Source organism: Mus musculus, chromosome 9, assembly GCF_000001635.26.
Source record: "Mus musculus strain C57BL/6J chromosome 9, GRCm38.p6 C57BL/6J".
NCBI lineage: Eukaryota > Metazoa > Chordata > Mammalia > Rodentia > Muridae > Mus > Mus musculus.
In genome coordinates, this window is record NC_000075.6 from 99,630,599 (window position 1) to 99,651,383 (window position 20,785).

Here is a 20,785-nt window from a genome sequence, read left to right on the forward strand (position 1 = left end):
TTCCTCATGTTATAGTGATTCCCCCAGCCATAAAGTTATTTCATTCTGCTTCATAACTGTAATGTCGTTACGGTTATGAATTGTTAATGTAAATATCGGACATGAAAAATACCTGAGATTCCTCGGGGGTCGCGACCCACAGGTTGAGAACCACTGTTTTAGCTGCATGCCTTAAATTGAGAACAGAAATCTTGTGCATTTGGGAGCTGAACTTCTTTTGTTTGTGCCACTCAGAACACTTCAGAGGAGAAGGGGAGCCCTTGGTAGGCAGTTCTGAATGTCCTGTGCTCACTTTGCAGAAGAGGAAGCTGTGGGCTAGCCAACCACTTGCCCCAACACTGGCCAGTCACTTGCTTGGTGATTGTAGTGACGGGGTCTGGTCCAGAATAAAGATGGAGAGGCTCTGTTAGGAAGCAACAGCGCTTTAATAGACAAGAAACCCCAGGACAGTCTGTTAGTTTTCTTTCCGATGTGGAGCAGGTTTTGTTTGTTTTTGACACTTCTGTGCCTGGGGATAATAGGTCCTGCTAGGCCTTATTCTCTAAGATATTCCCATGAGCCACCAGTCAAAGCCCACCTCCATTTTTGTTTTAAAGGAAAAAAATTTTTGTGACACTAATTCATAGTAAGCTTTTATAATTTTTTAAAAAGAATTCTTTGAGAATTTCTCACATGTATTGTGATTATACCCCAGCCCTCACTCTCCCCCCAACTTTGAGACCTCCTCCCCCTAGTCCAATTTTCTTGTCCCACTACTTGTGTTTATTGGTTTGTTTGTTTTTTGATGTAGACCTGGCTGGCCTGGAACTCACAGAGATCCACCTGCCTTTGCCTCTCCAGTGCTGGGATTAAAGGCAATCGTCACCACTGCCCGACTGTCCTACCACTCTGTGTGTAGGGTCTGCCCTGGAATATGGTTGTCCTATCAAGGGTCCCTTAAGTCCTTGGAGCTGGTGATGTAGCTCAGTGGTAGGGCTCTTACTTAGTGAGACCCTGCATTATGTCCCCCCCAGCATATCCACACCAACAAGCAGTTAAGAGGAAGCTGTTTTAAAGTTGCTAGGCAGAGTGGGCCTCTGGTGTGAATCTCTCTCTAGCTGCTTGGAAGTTCTAGAGCGGATGCAGCCCCTAGACTAGACAGTTAAGAGTGGAAATGGATCCTCGTTTTTAATTTTTAAAAACATTTACTTAATAAAACAAGAGACCCTGAGAGCGAGAGCAGGGTCTGTAAAAGAAGTCTTCTGGAAAATCCCAGATCCCTCTCATTTCCATTAGGGGCTCCAGGGCTCCCTTGCCTCTGCTCTGTGGAGAGCATGTTTGCAAACTGTGGGAAGGTTTCCTTGGCAGCCCTGACAATTAGCTCTAATGACGAGCCTGGAGTTCCCCAGGGCAGGCACTGTGGAGGTAGCTTGGAAGCTAGGGCAAGTTTGTCAATGATTGCCCACAGCCCCTTAGAAGCCTGGCACCTTCCAAACTTTCCTCTTAGTTTCATTTTTGAGGAAGAAAAAGAGACAGTAAAATATGGAGATGCAACTTAAATGAGAGGAGAAAAAAAACAAAAAACAAACAAACAAAGCCAAACCCCAGATGTTTGGACAATATTATCTTTGGCAGAATTCAGGTGAGCAGAAGAGCCTCGAAGCTTCTGGGATTTGTTTCCCCATGGGACGGGTGACTTGGGAGGTAGTCAACAACTGCCTGTTGGAGAGTGGAATTGCTGCAGGGGGCAGTGAACGCTCTCAGTAATGGAGCAGGCATGCTCACTAGCGCAAAGCTCCGTTTGAATCACTAACTCAGCATAAAGTAGGAGTAGGGAGTTTCGCTGGACCCCGTCAAGACCTGTAGAGGCAGGTAAGAGCCTCAGCTTTCCTAATGACGGTGAATCATCTCTGCCTTGTGTTCCTAGTCCCACATGTGGGGAAACAGTCTGCTGATAACTCAGTTTGGAGAAGGCTGGCATTCCTGCCCCTGGGGTGCGTGGTTTCTTGGTAACCAGCAACATAGTCATGTGGCTTTGTCTTTTACCCATACCTACCAGGAAGCCAGCTTTGTAGCTGAGATACACTGAGGCTTTATTGTCTCCAGCACTGGCCCTGTCATGATTTGCCGTGAACCCTGGCAGCCCCTCCATTCTGCACGAGAATTCTCAGGTATTTACACAATGAAACAATCTTGTATCATTCCTACACCACCTCTGCCATTGTTGGGAGGGCGGTCAGTATGACTGGGATTTGTGGAGTCAGACAGAAATAGCATCTTTTAATTCTGGTGCTGCCTGGTGTGGTGGCGAATGCCTTTAATCCCAGCACTTGGGAGGCAGAGGCAGTTGGATTTCTGAGTTCGAGGCCAGCCTGGTCTACAAAGTGAGTTCCAGGACAGCCAGAGCTATACAGAAAGACCCTGTCTCGAAAAAACAAAAACAATAAAGTCTGGTGCTGAGCCTGGCATGTAGGCGCTTGATAAATGATAGCTGCTTTCCTCAGATCATCATCTATAGGAATTCCCACCCTCCTCGTCTACCCTTTGAAGCCAGAAGCCCCAGACTTCCAGGAACCAAACCTAACCCAAGGCTTAGGAATCATTTGCTGACATGGACCCGAGTGCTTCATGCTCTGGGGTCCCAGAGAAGAGCCAGGAAATCTGGACACTGGTGACAGTCAAGATGAACAGAGCTTTGAAGCACGTGTCCATCTTGAGGAGGAGCAGAAGGAAATACCAGGGGGTCCTCTATACTGAGGGGCAGCAGAAGCAGTGGCTGACAGCCCAAGACTGAGAAGTTGTATTGCTTGGGTTTGAATCTAGCTTCTAGACCTTGGGCAAACATCCCTTTTTTTTTCTCTGTGACTCAGAACGTGATGGCAGCCCTTTAAGAATTGTTCTTTTAAAATACACTTTTATTTTATGTGTATGTATGTATGTATGTATGTATGTATGTATGTGCACCACATTCCTGCCTAATGCCTGCAGAGGCCAGAAGATATCAGATTCTCTGGAGCTGGAGTTATAGAGAGTTGTGAACTGTCATGAGGGTGCTGGGATTCGAACCCGGGTCCTCTGTAAGAGTAGCTAGTCCTCTTAACTGCTGAACTAGCTCTCTAGCCTTTAGGAATTGTTTTGAGAAATACTCTCCCCATTGCCATAATCCTCAGCACTCTACTGCAGAGGGTTTTTTCTTCTACTGCTTTCTGCCTCGGTGTTTGTTGGTGTGTGTGTGTGTGTGTGTGTGTGTGTGTGTGTGTGTGTGTGTGATGTAGAGGAGGGGTATGGCATGCTGTGGAGTCAGTTTTCCCCTCCCACCTTTTTGGGGGTCCCAGGGCTCTAGCTCAGGTCATCAGAATTCTGTGGTATACACTTTCCCCTGATGAATGATAGGCTCTCCACCTTGGTTATTGGAGACAGGGTCCCTTGCTGAACCCAGAGCTCACTAATTGGCTAGATTGGCTGTGTTTGTCTCCTGCTAGGGTTACATGCGTGTGTCACTGTGCTTGGCTTTTATGTGTGTTCTAGGGAATGCAAATGCAGGCTTTTATGCATCTGGGGGCAGGCACCTTACCAACTGTACTGCCTTCTAGCCCTGGTTCTGGGATCTAACCCATTCTCGGTGATGCTAAGGAAGTGGAGGACTCTGAGAATCATGGCTTTACTGAGTCCTAGACAGAAAGGCAGAGAGCCAGTCTGTCATCAAGTGTGTTGTGAGGTTTCTGTCCTACTTGGCATTTCTTGTGTTTGATGCTACTTTCTAGGCACTGGTGGAAGTTGGGTTTGAAATATAAGCAGTTTTGGACCCAGAGTTGGGTCCTAAAGTCTCAAGAGGCAGAAAGGACCTGGCTACTTGGGGGTAGCCAAGACTCAGTCAAGAGCAGGCCCAGAGTACCTGAAGCAGTGGGAGTATGAGCTCAACCTCAAGAGATTACAGGACTGAGAGATGGTCCATAGGTGAACAGTGGATGAACATCAGGGGGTACCTGGACCCCTGCCTTAAAGGAAAGGAAGAGGAATAGTCATTATTGAACGGGAAGGCTGGCAGGAGCGACCAGAGGTAGGGGGAGAGTGGAGCGAGCTGGTGATGGAGAGCTGTGGCCTTATCATTAGAGGGAGAACTGTTGGCACACACCGAAGGCCAAAGCTTAAATAGTTAAAGAGCGAGGTTCTCAGGCCCATGAGGGCAGGAAGTGGGTGTCCTGTTACCCTTGTACACAGCATGCCTGGTTACCTGCTGTTGTCAGAGGCATGGCTTGTTGTGAGCAACTGTCTCTGACGCTCTGGTGGTGAGGCTGCAACCTGGAGCTAAGCATGGTGAGTGCCGTGTCAGCCACCTCCTGTTTCGTTGGCTACCTGACGCATTGTATGGGGTAGAAATGTAGTCAGTCGTCTTATGCTGGGTGGTGTTGTTTTGGGAGGAGTGTCTGAGAAAGGAAGGAGAGGGATACCAACTGCAAAGCTAGGCTCAGGGCAGCCTGGGGCCATTCTGAGGAGCATCCAAAGAGGTCTGCAGCCAGTAGTCACACTGAATCCCAAAGCGGGGAGCAGGGATGTGGGCAATACATCACACAGTACCTACAATACTAACAGTGGGCTAAGTTCAAACAGGCATACAGTAAAGAGGGAGACTTTATGAATGGATGAATTAGAGGCTTAAGGGAAACGGGGGCGAGCCTCTGGTTAAAGCGAATCTTCCAAGAGGAGAGCCTTACCATGGCTGAATAGTTTAACCTCTGTAGCTGTTTGTAGCTGAAAGTCTACAGACTTCAGAGGCAGGTGCATGCTTACCTGCAATTCAGCTCTGGTTTCCCTAGTGGGGGAAGGCCATACTCCCCATTCAGATTCCAGTTTGGTTTGTGGAATTGGGATAACGGTAGGTACCATATCTATTTGTAAATCCATACTTAGAGATTGCCTGCAGCACGCCAGTGTTACCTCTGAGCCTGTCCCCTGCCCCCTAATCCTTCTCATAGTCCCTGGGAAGCTGATAGAGCTGGCCTGGTCATTGTCACTGTCTTCCCGAGGATGGCAGTTCAGAGGGGACAGGACCTTTCCTTTCCCCCTCCTCTGCCCACTTAGACCCACTGTTTTCAAGGCTTTTTTTTTTTTTGTTGTTGTTGTTGTTGTTAGTTTTATGACCTTTTTGTGTTCTTACTTTTCTAGTTGTTGTAACAAATAGCTGACAAGAGTAGTTTAAGGAACCGAGGGCCTCTTTTGGCTGATGATTGAAATATAGTCCCTCATGCTGATGGGGACATGATGGTAGGGGTGTGAGGTAGCTACTCACTGCTTCCACACTCAGGATGCAAGAGAATGAATTCTGCCCTACTCAGGCTGGGATACATCTGGGTGTGGCTTTGCTCCTGGGATAATGCTCTCTGGAAACACCCTCCTAGATAAGCTGAGAGGTGTGTCTCCTAGGTGACTCCAATCCCAGTCAAGTTGACAAGGACTAAGACACGTTTCTTCTCTGCCTTTGGATTGAATTTAAGTGACAGGATCACACAGGCTGGGAAGAACTTGATAAATGGGGAGGTGTGTATCTTTTCTCATCTTAGCCTCAGTCTGCAGGGGCAAAAACTATTCTTGGAGGAACGCTGCTTACTGGCTTGCTCCAATAGCTTGCTGAGTTTGTTTTCTTATACACTCCAGGATCATGTGTCCAGAAGACGTCCCACCCATAGTAGATGGGACCATCCACATCCATCATCAATTAAGAAAATGCCCTACAGGCTAGGCTTGTCTCTAGACTGATCTTATGGAGACATTTCTTAATTGTGTTTCCTTACTCTCAGATGATTCCAGCTTGTGGCAATTTGACCAAAAACTTTCAAGCATATCTCCCAAGAGCACAGCAAATAGAGCCTGTGTCTTATGGCAAAAACAACAATAACAACGACAACAACAACAAACCAAAGCTCTTTTCTCTAGCCCAGTGGTTCCCAACCTTCCTAATGCTGCAACCCCTTCTTAATACAGTTCCTCGTGTTGTGCTGACCCCCAAACAAAATTATTTCATTGCTACTTCATAACTATAATTTTGGTACAGTTATGGATTATAATGTAAATATCTGATATTCAGGGTATCGGATATGTGACCCTTAAAGGGGTCGAGACCAAAAGATCGAGAACGACTGCTCTAACCTGTTAATGGGCTTGGAATGAAGGTCCCCATTAGAGCATTTGCCTAGCACGCATAAGGCCTTGTGTGTAATCCACAATGCAGGGGGAAAAAAACAACAGATAAACAAACAGGTTCATCGTAGACTGAGCACAATTTATGCAGAGACATAGCAGCAGCTTTCTTAAGCCCCTCTTGACTGGGCTGGATATTGTTTCAGTTACAATCCACCAGAAATAATGTAGTCACATGATCACACTTTGTTGCAGGGGATGCTGGGAAATGTAGTCCACACATATTGTAGAATGGGGTATACATGCAGGCATTAGTAGACATGTACTAGACTGTGGGAGTCATGGGCCCCCTTCCTCACCACAGTTCTTCCAAGTGGGCTCCTTTCTGCTCCCCAACAGACTTGGGAGTTTTAAGAAGAAGAGATTTGTCCAAGGCAGAGGATTTAGATTTCTGTGCAAGGGAAGGCTCACCTTTCCTTCCCACTCTGTAGCCAGGTTGGCATAGTACATCATACTGAGCGGCTGCTCTACAGACAACCTCACTGTGTCCTCCTTTAAGGTTTTGCTGAGTGGAAATATGGAAGGTACAACCATTTGAACTTCATGTAACTTGGACCCTTCTATTTTCCAGGTCCTCTTTCAGCTCCTTGGCCCGTGGTCCTGGTGGCATTCTACCCCTGTGGTCAGCCCAGAGCCTCTTCTGCCCATGCAGTACCCAGCAGCCACTGCGGAAGGCCTTAGTGGCCCGCTGTCCGGGGCCTACACGCTTCCCGCCTTCAAGTTCCAGCCTCGCCGTGAAAGCATAGACTGGAGACGAATCAGTGCCGTGGACGTGGACCGTGTGGCCCGGGAGCTGGACGTGGCCACACTGCAGGAGAACATTGCTGGCGTCACCTTCTGTAACCTGGACGGGGAGGTGTGCAACCACTGTAGGCAGCCGGTGGACCCGGTGCTGCTCAAGGTACTGCGCCTGGCACAGCTCATCATTGAGTACCTGCTGCATTGCCAGGACTGCCTGAGTGCCAGCGTGGCACAGCTGGAAGCACGGCTGCAGGCCAGCCTGGGCCAGCAGCAGCGTGGCCAGCAGGAGCTGGGTCGCCAGGCCGATGAGCTCAAGGGCGTTCGGGAGGAGAGCCGGCGTAGGCGAAAGATGATCAGCACCCTGCAGCAGCTGCTTCTGCAGACGAGTGCCCATAGCTACCACACGGTGAGGACTCTTTGCTGAGGGGAGCCTGGGCTGTCCACCTGAGGCACCAGGCCAGCTGAGTACTGCCTTGGGTCACACAAGTACTGGAGACCATTCTCATGTTCCTGAGAGTCTGAGGATTCTTTTATTTGTTGTTGTTTTTTTGTTTTTTGTTTTGTTTTGTTTTTCGAGACAGGGTTTCTCTGTGTAGCCCTGGCTGTCCTGGAACTCACTTTGTAGACCAGGCTGGCCTCGAACTCAGAAATCCGCCTGCCTCTGCCTCCCAAGTGCTGGGATTAAAGGCGTGCGCTACCACGCCCGGCTAAGTCTGAGGATTCTTAATTGGGTTCTAAGCAGTGTAAGTGTAGAATGGGTGTCTGAGAGGAGTGTATAGGGTATGTATATTAGTACTCCTGTGTATGCATGTGTAGTGAGTACAAGTGTGACTATATGATGTTTGTATCTGTGCATGTGGGTGTGTTAAATGTGTGTGTGTGTGTGTATATATATATATATATATATATATATATATATATATATATATATATATGTAAATGCTTGAAGGGTCTATGATATCTGTGTCTGTAGCATATGTCTTATATAATCTGTGCTTGCACTGACTTACCATAATGGACCCAGCTAAGAAGTGTAATATAAAGATATATTTATGGTGTGTGTCTTTGAGGGAGTGAAGGATGAGTATGTCTGTCTGTACATATAAAGACTGTAATGATGTATATGTGAATGGATGAAGGCTATGTAGTATATGTGCCTAAGGATGTGAGTACGGAAGGTGGTGTGTTTGTACATGTATAAGAATGGAGAGTTTGTAGGCGTGCAGAGTGCCCTGTGTAAAGGCAGGCGTGTGGAGGCATGTGGATGATCACTAAGTATGTGGTGTGGTATACGGAGGCGGGCTCACTTTAGAAAAACGACTTCATCGTTCAGACATAGTTCATGACTCCACTGCACAAGAAAAGGAGGCTGGGACATCTAACCTGGCCAGGCTTTAGTACGTAGTTACAGTCTATGCTAAGTTAGGTTTTCAGGGGATCCCTAGTTTGGGGACAAGGCTGTTAGTGTGGGATGGGACAGTAAAATGATCTGCACAATGTCCCCTGTTCCACTCAACTTACATTCCTCTTCCAACTAGAGGTTTATTTCTGTCACGTTAAGTCTGTCAGTTCAGGTACCATCTATTGAGACCGTATTGCAATCGATGGCAAAGTTCCTATAGAAGCTGGCTGTATATAGGAACCCAGGACAGGTGTGGAATGACAGTTGCCGGTGATCCAGTTCTTTATCTCTTGCTTTGCCAGTCTTATTATGTGTCTCAGGGCCTAAGACAGTTGCCTGATTCCATCCTTCAAGTCCACTAACTCTTTGGAGTTACATTCCTTGCCAGCTTTTTTTTTAGGCTGGATCTCATGATGTAACCGTAGCTGGCCTGGAACTTGTTATGCATATCAGACTGGCCTTAAACTCACAGAGATCTGCCTGTCTCTGCCTCCTAAGCACTCCAATTAAAGTTGTGTTCTCCACTGGGGCTTTAAAAAAAAAAAGTCACCCTCAGAAATGTACTGTTTCTGTTCCTAGATAGTGACTAGAACTTAGTGACATGGTTGTATTTGGTTGTAATAGGGGCTGGGACACATAGTGGTATTTATTGGCCTCATATTTGACTAAAAATCAGGATTTCTGTTTTCTTTCCCTTCCCACTCCCACCGTTCTTTCTGTCTTTCTGTGGTGTTGGGAATTGAACCTAGGGTCTCACCCACTCCCGACCCTTCAAATTCTTTTTTATTTCTGAGGCAGCCCATGGACCCTGTGGAGGCAGAGTTTCACTACAGGATATTTCCACGCTGTCTGGGGGATCTAATCCAGCCCTTCCAATTGCTTTTCTTCTGTGTAGTGCCACTTGTGTGACAAGACCTTCATGAATGCCACCTTTCTCCGGGGCCACATCCAACGCAGACATGCAGGCATGGCAGATGTCGGTGAGTCCAGGCTTCATTGGGGAACTGCTGGGCAAGGATTTGGTGTGTGAGGCCCATGCACATAGACCTGCTCTTAGAGCCTCTTAGCGATTCCACATGGTGCCCTGTGCAGTCTTGCCTGTGTAGGGGACAAGAGGCATCAGACAGGTAGGTTTAGTTTTAGTTTTCCATGAACAGTGGCCAGTACTTAGCCTCTGACTTGTGCCCTTCACTGTGTGTGGAGCAGGCAGTGACTCATAAGGGCCTTTAGCCTCCCTGTAGCCTCATCTGTAGCAATCCGAGGCTGACTGTATAAATGGGGCAAATGAGCAGTCAGACCAGTTCTCTGGCTGTTCTGTGTACGGAGCTTATCACGACTTAATCACTTTATTTAATTGTACCATTTCAGATTCCAAAAGGAGTAACAAAGCTTTGTGTTGTCCTTGTAAAGTTATATGTACTTTTTGCGTTCAACAGAAGTGTCTGTACAATGAAATAACCGCATAACATACATATAAAATTCTCATTAAGGGAAACATTGTTATTTCCTATCATTGTAATCCTCTTACATTTTTTTTGCAGTGGAGAATGTAGCTCCGTAATATAGGACTTGCTTGTATGCAGTGTAGTTCTAGGTTCAGTTCTTAGATAGACACACACACACACACACACACACACACACACACACACACGCACACAGCTTAATGCAGTATCATTTAGTTGTATACTTATTATATATCTCTTCATAGTTCTATATTGGGGATTATTGAGGAAAATAGTATATGTCTTTTTTTTTTTTTTTTTGGTTTTTCGAGACAGGGTTTCTCTGTATAGTCCTGGCTGTCCTGGAACTCACTTTGTAGACCAGGCTGGCCTCGAACTTAGAAATCCGCCTGCCTCTGCCTCCCAAGTGCTGGGATTAAAGGCGTGCACCACCACCGCCCGTCAATAGTCTATGTCTTAAATATTGGTTTCTTATTTTCTTGTAAAAATATATCTTTGCTATAGAAACTTAACTATGTAATGATATATAGGAAAAAGAAAGATAAAAACAAAGGACATCACAGCAGTTGTTATTTTGATATTTTTCTGCATATATTTGTAAGTATATAAAAACTCTTGAGAATACCACAATTTCTGGGTTTTTGTTTTTGTTTCTTTTTTTTTTTTTTTTTTAATTAGTGTTGAACCTGCTGAGTCTAGCTGAGGGTAGTCTTGAACTCCTGGCTCTCTGACTCCACTTCTTGGGTCTGGGGTTGTACGTGTATGCTGCTATGCCTTGCTTACGCAGTAATGGGGGTCAAAAGCAGCGCTTTGTGCGGCACTGCCAGCCCTAAACCATCTTTGAAAACATGATTTTTAATGACTGAACAGAATTTCGTGATGTAACCACCAGTTTCTTTCACATTGTGGTACAGAATATCTGGCTAACTCAAAAATTTCCTTACTATGTAACACAGGATGGATTGACATTCTTGTATGTAAATATTCGTGTGTGTCTTTTCATAGTGTTTTAGTAGAAGGAGAGGGAAATTTGTTCTTTTTCTATTTTATGATTTATTTTTATTTATGCGTATGCTTCTGTGTATATATGCCCTGTGTCTTGTATGTGTGTGTGTGTGTGTGTGTGTGTGTGCCTACAGAGGCCACAAGAGGGTGTCAGACCCCCTATGCCTGGAGTTATAGGCAGTTGTGAACCACACAACATGGATCCTGGGACCCGAACTCAGTTTCTCTGGAAGAGCAGCAGTCGGTCTTAATCACTGTGCTATCTTCCCAGCACTATGGACATGTGTTCTTAGGGCAGTTTTTGCTCATGACTCTTCCCCCTTTCACCCATCCTGTGTGGACCCCAGGAAAGCAGAAGCAGGAACAGCCACTGGGGGAGGTGCTGGAGGAGCTTCGGGCCAAGCTCAAGTGGACCCAAGGGGAGCTGGAAGCCCAGAGGGAGGCTGAGCGGCAGCGGCAGGTCCAGGTGAGAGTGCAGGGAAATGGCAGGAGAGGCTCAGGGTGTCCTGTGCAGCCATGCACTAGACTCCCACAGGAACCAAATTCCTACCGGTTTCCCTGAGCTGGAAGTCAGAGAGAGAAGGCCACCTTCTCCCATGTGGAACATGATTATACTTTGGAAGGGACGGTCAAACTATTTTGCCAGACCTGTGTGGCCAAAAGTGCAGCAGAGAGTCATGGTCTTCTGCGTAGGGATGCTGAAGGCATCTGAACTTGAACATAGTGTTTTGGGCCACACTGTTACTTGGCTCTCTGAGGACAAAGACTGGGGCTGGTTTTGAAAACTCCAGAATTTTAGGCTAGGGGGCGTGAACTATAAGTATCAAATATAAATAAATTTATAGAGTGAAAACTCTAGCCTTCTTCACCTCCCCATGTCATCGCTCGTCACTTATTGCCTTAGCAGGCATTTATTGGGGATTGAAAAGAAAGAGAAAATGAGTTTTATCCTCACGAGAGTCTATAGTTTAGATAAGTCGTGTCCAGCAGTGGACCACTTTGGGTCTAGACTTCAGGGGCTGAGGGTGGTGTGTTCTTTGGATTGCCATAGTGTTATGCATATTGAGGAGGCCTTGGCTGGTACTCAGCAAATGTTTGCCATAACTGGAAAGCAATGATTATACTGCCTTTTATTTTTTTGGGTAGGAATTAGAGATGGCTCGTCAGCGGGAAATGGAAGCTAAAAAAAAGTTCGATGAATGGAAAGAAAAAGAACGCAGCAAGCTTTATGGAGAGATAGACAAGCTGAAACAGCTGTTTTGGGATGAATTCAAAACTGTTGCCAACCAGAACTCCACGTTAGAAGAGGTACCCCACACAAAAAGATTTTCAAAATTTGTTTGTTGCAAACCTATTTGTTCTTAAAAGTTAATTTTGTGTGTGCACATGCATGCATGTGTGTGTGTTTGTGTGTGTTTGTATGCTTGTGCACATGTACAAGGGCTTGCTCATGCACATGTATGTAGAGACCAGAGATGGACATGTCTTCTAACATCTTTCTGTATCTTCGTTCTATATTAGAATTATTTTTTAAAAACTTATTTATTTTTTTATTTATTTATTTATTTATTTATTTATTTATAAGTTATTTATATATGTGAGTATAGTGTCGCTGTCTTCAGACACACCAGAGAAGGAAATCGAATCCCATTGCAGATGGTTGTGAGCCACCATGTGGTTGCTGGGAATTGAACTCAGGACCTCTGGAAGAGCAGTCAGTGCTCTTACTCTCTGAGCCATGTCTCCAGCCCCTATTAGAATTATTTTTAAGTGTGTGTATGTTTTGTGTTTATATGTCTATTCATGCATATGTGTGGGTGCCTGTGGAAGAGGCCATTAGATTCTCTGGAACTGGAGTTACCTGCTATTGTGAGCTGTCTCATGTGGGTGTGAGAACTGAACTTTGGTCCTCTGTAATAGCCGTACGTACTCTTATCCGTTGAGCCATCTTTCCAGACCTCCCACCTCAGGTTGGCTATTTATTTATTTATTTATTTATTTATTTATTTATTTATTTATTGTTTTTTGGAGATAGGATCTCTCTATATAGCCCTGGCTGTCCTGGAAGTCAGTATGCAGACCAGCCTGGCCATCAAGAAATCCACCTGCCTCTGCCTCCCAAGTGCAGGTATTAAATGCACGCGCCACCACACTTGAATCCTCCACCTTAGTTTTTGAGACATGAGCTCTGACTGAATAGGGAGTACCCCATTTTGACTTGAGTGGCTGGACAGTCAGCCCTTAGTATCAGCCTGTCTCTAGCTCCAATCCCTGGCTTTACAGATGTGCATTGCTGTGCCTAGCTTTTAAATAGGTATTAATGATTGAACCCAGGTCCTCTCCTCTCCTCTCCTCTCCTCTCCTCTCCTCTCCTCTCCTCTCCTCTCCTCTCCTCTCCTCTCCTCTCCTCTCCTCTCCTCCCCTCCCCTCCCCTCCCCTCCCCTCCCCTCCCCTCCCCTCCCCTCCCCTCCCCTCCCCTCCCCTCCCCTCCCCTCCCCTCCCCTCCCCTCCCCTCTCCTGTCCTTTTCCCTTTCCTTTCCTTAGACAGGGTTTTACTATGTAGCTCTCACTATCTTGGAACTCACACTGTAATCCAGGCTTGCATCTGCCTGCCGGGTGATGGATTAAAATATGTACCACTGTGCCTGGCTGACTCAGATTCTTACAACAAGCACTTTGCCCACCGAGGCCTCCTCCTACCCTCAGAATTCATTACTTAGTCCTCATTGGTCTTTCTTGTGTTGTCGTTGGGGCTAATACAGTATAAGGTTGGACAACAGAGGCCCGTGCCCAGGGAAACCCACACTGCTCCAGCACACATTTGCCGTGTGATCTTGGGTGAGTTAGTTTACATCCCTGGGCCTTAGTTTCTTTTGTGTAGGATAGACTAGTAACAACTTTTAATGATCACATATGTAGTACATAACACTATCTGCCATTTAATTAGAACTCTTTAGAAGAGTAACCTTATTTTTACAAAGTGTTCTCGAATGTGGTAGAACATAAATGAATACATTTTTCTCTCGATTTATATCTGGTGAATTCTGATTATATATCAGATACTTTGGTGGGGTCTATGGTAGTTGTACGTAATAGGTAACACTTATTCGATATACTTACCATTCCCTGTCTTAGTGCAGAACTTTCTTTTTAAAAAATTTTCAGCCAGGGTCTCTGTCACCTGGCTGGCCTGGAACTTGTTATGTAAAAATGGGCTGGCTCAAACTCACAGCAATTTTCTTGCCTTTGCTTTGTGAATGCCTGAGTTACAGTATGCACCATTATGCCCAGCCACAAACAACTTATCACATCAAACTTTCTATTGCAGCCCACTTTGCCTGGCTAAGTTCCATTTAGATGTGTGTGTGTGTGTGTGTGTGTGTGTGCATGCCTACACACATGCACTTTGGTTTAAGATTGTATATTACATTCCTTTTTTACAGGTGAAATCAAGACCATGTAATTTGTACAAGTTCACACAGCTAGTGAGGGCTGGAGGTGAGGTTTGAACGTAGCTTTTAAAGTTCCAAGGTCCTATTTTCTGCTGGCTGCACTATCCAGCACTAACACAGGGAGATCTTCCTAAGGTTACTGATGAGCTGTAGTTTCTCATATATGCCAAGATGGAAAACCATTTTAAAATGTATTTACCTCCGATTGGTCCTCCTCACATGAAGAGAATCTCGTTTTGAAAGTGAATTCTCAACAGTTTTTCCTCAACACCATTCCATGTTTTGCATAAAGATAGATACACATAGGCAAGTGTTCCTAGGGGGATTGTCTTAGGGCTATAGCCTGGGACTTGAGATGGAAACGCAGAAGGAGTGTGGTAGGATGGAAATGAGAGCTTGTTTGCTCTGTGTGTCTGTCTGTCTCTCTATCTCTGTTTCTCCTCTATCTCTGTCTTTCTCGGTATGTCTTTTTCTCTCTGTATGTCTCTCATCTCTGTCTCTGTCTCTGTTTTCTCTGTAGTTAATCAAGTCCTCCATCACAGTGCTCCCTGCTGGGTTAGGGACGCTCTGTGACAGACAAGCTGACCCTCCCTTATTGTGACCCTCTGCTCTCACCAGCAGCTTTATAGCCATTGTTCCTGATTTTAAATGCCCCCAACTCTGCAGTTCGCAACAAGTTGCTTATGGAGTAGGCATCTGTAAGTACTGTTGATCTGAAGCAGACGCCATTGATCAGCAACCACCTCATCAAGGGCCAAGAGATTATTTTTGGTTAGAAAATCTTGAGGTTCAGAAAATGAGGGCACGCTCCCTTCCCAGCTCCCGTCTGACTCAGACCCCGTTCACATCCTGGAATAGCCTAGGACTGTATTTATTTATTCTCTGTCTGCCTGTAAGATTACTCATGTGCATTTCTATGTCTCCTGACTCCTTTCAACGCTTTATTATTTTCCATTATTAAAGTATAGGGAGCAAAATTAGATACAAGACTCTCTGTATCATTCGGTAACTCTTTCGTCAAGTCATTCTTTTTAAATTCTCAGGGAGAAAAGGTAAGAATTCTGTTTAGGATGACTGGAAAGTACTGTGAGATAGTCTTCAAAGCCAGAGGTGACACTCTGATGTGAGGAGGGCCACCGAGCCCTCAGTACATCTTGAGAGTATTCTCCTTACAGCTTGCCTGGTGCAGAGGTCTGAGCCCTTACTTTGGCCATGACTGACTGCAGAAAGAGTAATGTCAGGATACATGGAGTAGATGCAGGGCTAGAGGGTTTGCTTACAGGAAGAACAGGCCATGGGGGTTTGTAGTGCAAAGAGCCGGCGGTGTAATGTGCTGTAGTGCTGAGAGAGGAGACACATCAGAACCCCCCAGTTATCCATGCCTCTGCTGAAACATTTGCCAGCAAAAATGGGCTAGCTGGGACATGATTAACATCTGGTCCTGGTATTGCTTAAGCAGTGGCTGAGAAAAGTAATCAAGAAGAACGCCAAGTTAAACTCAGGCTCGCTCTTGGCGTTTAATTCTTAATGCTGCACTAAGGTTTATCTGTTGTATGTCGGAATAGACATGGGCTTTGTTAGTATGACCTGGGTAGGCAGGAAGGGATTCTGTCTTTGATCCAGCCTTCTCTTCTGGTGACAGTGCTTGCTCAAGGATCAGTAGCTATAAGTGACATTGCTCTGAACACTGCACAAAAACAGCTGTTTTTGCTCTCTCTCTCTCTGTCTCTCTCTCTGTCTCTCTGTCTCTGTCTCTGTCTCTCTGTCTCTGTCTCTCTGTCTCTCTCTCTCTCTCTCTCTCTCTCTCTCTCTCTCTCTCTCTCTCTCTCTCTCTCTCTGTGTGTGTGTGTGTATAACAGGCAGGAATCCTCAGGGCATGGCTTGGAGGAGTCAGAGGTTCTCACATGGGCCTTAAGTGTGGGTCTTCCAGCTTATTCCAGACATGGGAAAAAGCTGGCCAGCACTTGGGCAAGTTCAGGGTTTGGGGACATCAGAATTTCACTGGACTTGAAATAACACTTGAGTTTGTGTTTCCCATGGGTACTTACTTTTACTGTACAGGGGCTGAGCCCGGGGGGCGGGGGGGGCCCGGGAGGGGGCTGCTGATTGGTGTGGATGTTTGCAGGCACATGGCGGTGGTGAGGGCAACCTGAGGAGGCTCTCGATTGCCGCGAGTTTCACCCTTCTGGTTCTGTATTGGGGTGAGATCTAGGACTTCATTTAATAAAACAATTCTTGGCCTTTTCAGAAACTGAAGGCACTGCAGTCCTACAGCATGACGGAGTCTCACCTTGGGTCTCTGCGGGATGAAGAGTCAGAGGAGAGACTCAAGCATGCCCAGGAGGTCCAGGCCCTTCAAGAAAAGATGGAAGTCCAGGTGAGCTGATGGTGGCTCCATGCCCTTCTGTCCAGAGCAAGCCAAGAATCTAGCTGTCCCCACTGAGGCTTCTGTTTGGCCTTGTGGATTTGGCAAAGTTGAGAGACATCAGAGCTCTGTATTTTCAGGTCTTGTTCAGAATGAAAGCAGAATAAGGTTCTCGGGCAAGGCTGGTGATGGCTTTAATCCTAATATTTACCTGATGTCTACAAATATAGGTAAACATAGGTGCTATTTATTTATTTATTTATTTATTTTTGACATTTTTGTCTCCAACTTTCATTCTAACACAGTTGAGAAAAGTATTCAGAAAGAGAGACAGTCCTGAGATATTTATGACAGATCTGTGGTGTGGTAGTAAATGCTTAGCTGTCAGCTCGGAGCTAAGAGTTTCTGTGGTGTGCAGGCTCCTTTTGGGTTTATCACTGTGAAGTCACTGAACAGAGCTGGGGAGACTTGTACTCTGTCTACCCTGGCCACCTCTGGGAGAAGCTTCCTTAAGTCCAGGCAGAGGAGGCGGATGTCACTTATAAGGCCACAACAGGGACAGTCAGCAACTGCAGCCCAAGGGTGCGCCAGCACCTGTGTCTGCTCTTCAAGGGTGGTTGAGAAAGAGCCGGAAGCCTGTCTGCAGAAAGGTGCCGAGGCTGGCTTCATGGAGTCCCACTGGTTTCTCATTGCCGTGTTAAAAGACCAAGACCAAGTGCATCTTGGGGAGGAAAGGGGTTAGTTGGCTCACACTTCCATGTTACAGTGCATTATCAACAGAAGCAAAGGCAGGAACCGGAGGGGAGGCAGGAACCACAGCAGAGCCCGTGGAGGGAAACTGCTTACCGGCTCGTTTTCCTCAAGGCTTGCTGTAGGACCGCCGCAGGGATGACACTGCCCACAGTGGGTTGGGTCCTTCTGCATCAATTATCAAGTAAGAAAACGCCCCGCAGGCTTGCCTACAGGCCAGTCTCATGGGGGCATCTTCTTCTTGAGGATCCCTCTTCTCAGACGACTCCAGTTTGTGTTAAGTATACAGACAACCAACCAACCAGCAAAACTAATCCATAGAGCTGGTTCATGGATTTTTACATCATAAAAAAGTCATTGTCCTGGGGAGAGGACTTGGTCAGTAAAGTGCTTGCAATACATGCGTGAGGACCTTAGTTTAGATCCGCAATGCCCACATAAAAACCAGGAACGCATAAGTCTAGAACCTTAGAGCTGGGCTGGGGGTTGGGGTTGGGTGGCAGAGACAGGTTCCCAGACTTATGGCTCAAGGCTCAGTCAGTCTAGCTAATAGGTTTAGGGAGAGACCTCCTCTCAAGAAATAAGATGGAGAGTGACACCTGGCTTCTACACATATGCAAGCATGTACAAATACACACACACACACATATGTACACATATGTGTCCATGTGTGTGCACACAGATAGCACCTTTCTTTTCCTATAATCCTTTCCTTTCTTTTTGTTTATTTTTTGCCTCCTCTCTTCTTCTTACTATTTTTTTCTTTTAACTTTTTGAGACAGTTCTCATGTAGCCCATAGGCAGTGCTCTTAACCTCTGAGCCATCTCTCCAGCCCAACATGTGGGAATTAAGACTTTTGTTATTATAGTTGTTTGTGGCTGATTTTTCTCCAGTCTTCTATTGGCCTTTCAGCTTCGCTTTATTGTCACCTGGCCAATAATAAAGTAGTTTCTGTGGTAAAAGCTATTAAGCAGTCAGCCTTTTTAAAGGCGTCATTGTCATTTTTATTTATGTATTTGTATGTGTCTCTGTGTATATGCATGCATGTGTGGGAATGTCTGCAGAAGCTAGAAGAGGGCGTTGGATCTTCTTCTGCAGCTGGAGTTACAGGCAAGCTGCAAGCCACCTGATAGAGGTGCTGGGAACTGAGCTCAGGTTCTCTGAGTCAGCAGCAGCTCTCTTAACTGTAGGCTGTCTCTCTGTCTCTTCTTGACTGTTGTACCCACTCTGAGACTTAAGCGGAAAATATTCCTGTGTTTTCTTTGAGTAATCCTATCACCTTAATTATTACTATTTTTACTGTCTTGATTTTTATTCACAATTATCTGACCTGTCTATAAGTTGGTTTTGATTTTAAACAGACATTCGTGTTTTTTTTTTTTTTTTTTCCTTCTGGTCAGTTAGCCACTTGTTCAAACACCAGTAGTCAATGATCTATGCTCCCATTCTCTCTCATTTTCCCCCCACATGGATCAGGTCCTCTATTCTGTTAGTCTTCCTGTTTGACCAGGAGCCAGTACTTTTTACTCTTCATAGTTTTATAGTTTATATTTACTACTACCTAGAGGGCTCCATTTGACAAGCTTCTGTTCTTTTACAGAAAACAGAGTGGAAGAGGAAAATGAAGGCCCTGCATGAAGAGCGGGCAGCTGAGAGGAGACAGGTAGCTCTTGTTTGGCAGCGAGAATTTGGTTTCCCACGACCTTTTCCTATTCAGCATCACGCCCCACCCCCAACCCCATCCCCTTCTCTACCTAGAATTGGCTATCAGGTGTAATTGTTCATGGCTGCAAGTCCCCTTTAATATATAAATAGGGTCATCTGCCTATCTCACAGGTGCCTTAGCCTGCTGCAGGGCCCCCTGGCCGTGTCCTGACTCACATGCATCCTGCACTAAGTGGGTACTTGTTTTCAGGCCCTCATCAGCCTCAGAGGAGTTATCAGTCCTATTATGTGTGGGTTCTTTGTAAATCTCCACAGCCAGGGAGAACTAGGTAGGGCAGACCTCAGTGACATTTCAGAGGGAGTCTAGTGACGGGCTCACATCGTGAGGCCCGAGCACAGAGAGCCGCAGACCTCAGGACCAAGAACATGCTTCTGTATAGATGCCCACTGGAAGGAGGCAAGTTAGGGAGGTCGTTGGTTAACCTCCTCAGGTTCTGCTGGCCCTTGGCTCAGAAAATGCCTTGACGCATGGCAGACAGAGCTTGACCCATGGGATACTTGGTCTCATGGGACACATGGACCCATGGGACATAGGGACCCATGGGGCACTTGCTCCCATTGCATTGTAGGGCTGCCCAGTCCCATGTGGTGGTTTTATTTCATTTATATTCTCTGGAGTATCTTTATGCAAGTATTATTAGATGGCCACATTTTGCCTCTGCTCTTACATCAGAGGTGGCAACACATTTTCTTCACTTGCTTTTATCTGAAGGTGAATTTGATGATTTTTGAGTGGACATTTTTACCTGAATGCCCTCAGTAGGTGACGACATCTGACAGAACCTTTGTCCACGGTCCCGGGAGCCTGTATTTCACATTTTCTTCCCATTTCTTCTCCAGCATAGCTTAAAAATGTACCCAAACTAGAAAGCAGCTAGAATTGTTAGAAAGTCACCTGCGGGGCTGGAGAGATGGCTCAGAGGTTAAGAGCGCTGGCTGTTCCTCCAGAGGTCCTGAGTTCAATTCCGAGCAACCACATGGTGGCTCACAACCATCTATACTGGAATCTGATGCCCTCTTCTGGCATGCATGCAGAATACTGTATACATAATAAATAATTTTTTAAAATAAAAAATCCACCTGCACAGTTTAAAGATCCAGTCTTGTCTCAGGAGAGGTCCACCAGGAGCACTTGGCTGTAGGGACTGCCCTTCTCCCTTGGGGCCCTTGGGGCCCTTGGGTTCCTTGGGTCTATAGCAGACATCTCACTGACCAATCTCCCTGTGCCCACCAGCTGCAGGAGGAGAATGAGAGGCTCCACGTGTCCCTGTCTCAGGACCAGAAGAAAGCAGCTGCCCAGTCTCAGCGCCATATCAATGCCCTCCGTGCCCAGCTTCAAGAACAAGCCAGGCTTATCGAGTCCCAGGAGGAGACGGTAGGTCCTTCCTTTCCCTAGTCGGCGCCTGCAACTGCCAGGCCTCTTCTCTGTGAGGATGGCTTTGGCTCCTTCGGGGCTCATGCAGCTGATGCCATTAGGCTCCTGAAGGGGAGTGAAGAGAAGTTAAAGGCTGTAGCCACCTCCCTCCAGGCTGGAGTAGCACGGTTTCCAAGTGGGCTGTGGCAAACAGCTCATTCTAGCACCAGAGGCCACACAGGACGCCTGGCCCCAGGCTGGCAGTTTGTGTGTTACGTCATTTAAACCTCAAACTACCCTTCAAGATAGGTACTATTTTCTCTTGACCTTTGTTTAGTGCAGTGGTTACC

The 20,785-nt window shown here is 46.2% G+C and overlaps 1 protein-coding gene across 13 annotated transcripts in view; it reads left to right on the plus strand.

Moving 5' to 3' along the window:
* The window catches only part of Dzip1l (DAZ interacting protein 1-like), a 40,575-nt gene that overhangs the window by 1,098 nt on the left and 18,692 nt on the right, over positions 1-20,785 (plus strand). For 4 of the 13 annotated variants that reach the window (XM_006511474.3, XM_030244631.1, XM_006511475.4 and 1 more), the window contains exons 2-9: positions 2,039-2,150; positions 6,749-7,324; positions 9,216-9,300; positions 11,136-11,254; positions 11,935-12,096; positions 16,489-16,617; positions 18,957-19,019; positions 20,316-20,456. In XM_006511474.3, the coding sequence (XP_006511537.1) occupies positions 6,824-7,324; positions 9,216-9,300; positions 11,136-11,254; positions 11,935-12,096; positions 16,489-16,617; positions 18,957-19,019; positions 20,316-20,456 (1,200 nt within the window). In that variant the 5' untranslated portion in view covers positions 2,039-2,150; positions 6,749-6,823. Of the gene's footprint in view, positions 1-2,038; positions 2,151-3,075; positions 4,297-6,748; positions 7,325-9,215; positions 9,301-11,135; positions 11,255-11,934; positions 12,097-16,488; positions 16,618-18,956; positions 19,020-20,315; positions 20,457-20,785 lie in introns of those variants that run through there. The other 9 variants (XM_030244633.1, NM_028258.4, NM_001311142.1 and 6 more) reach the window with 4 other exon arrangements.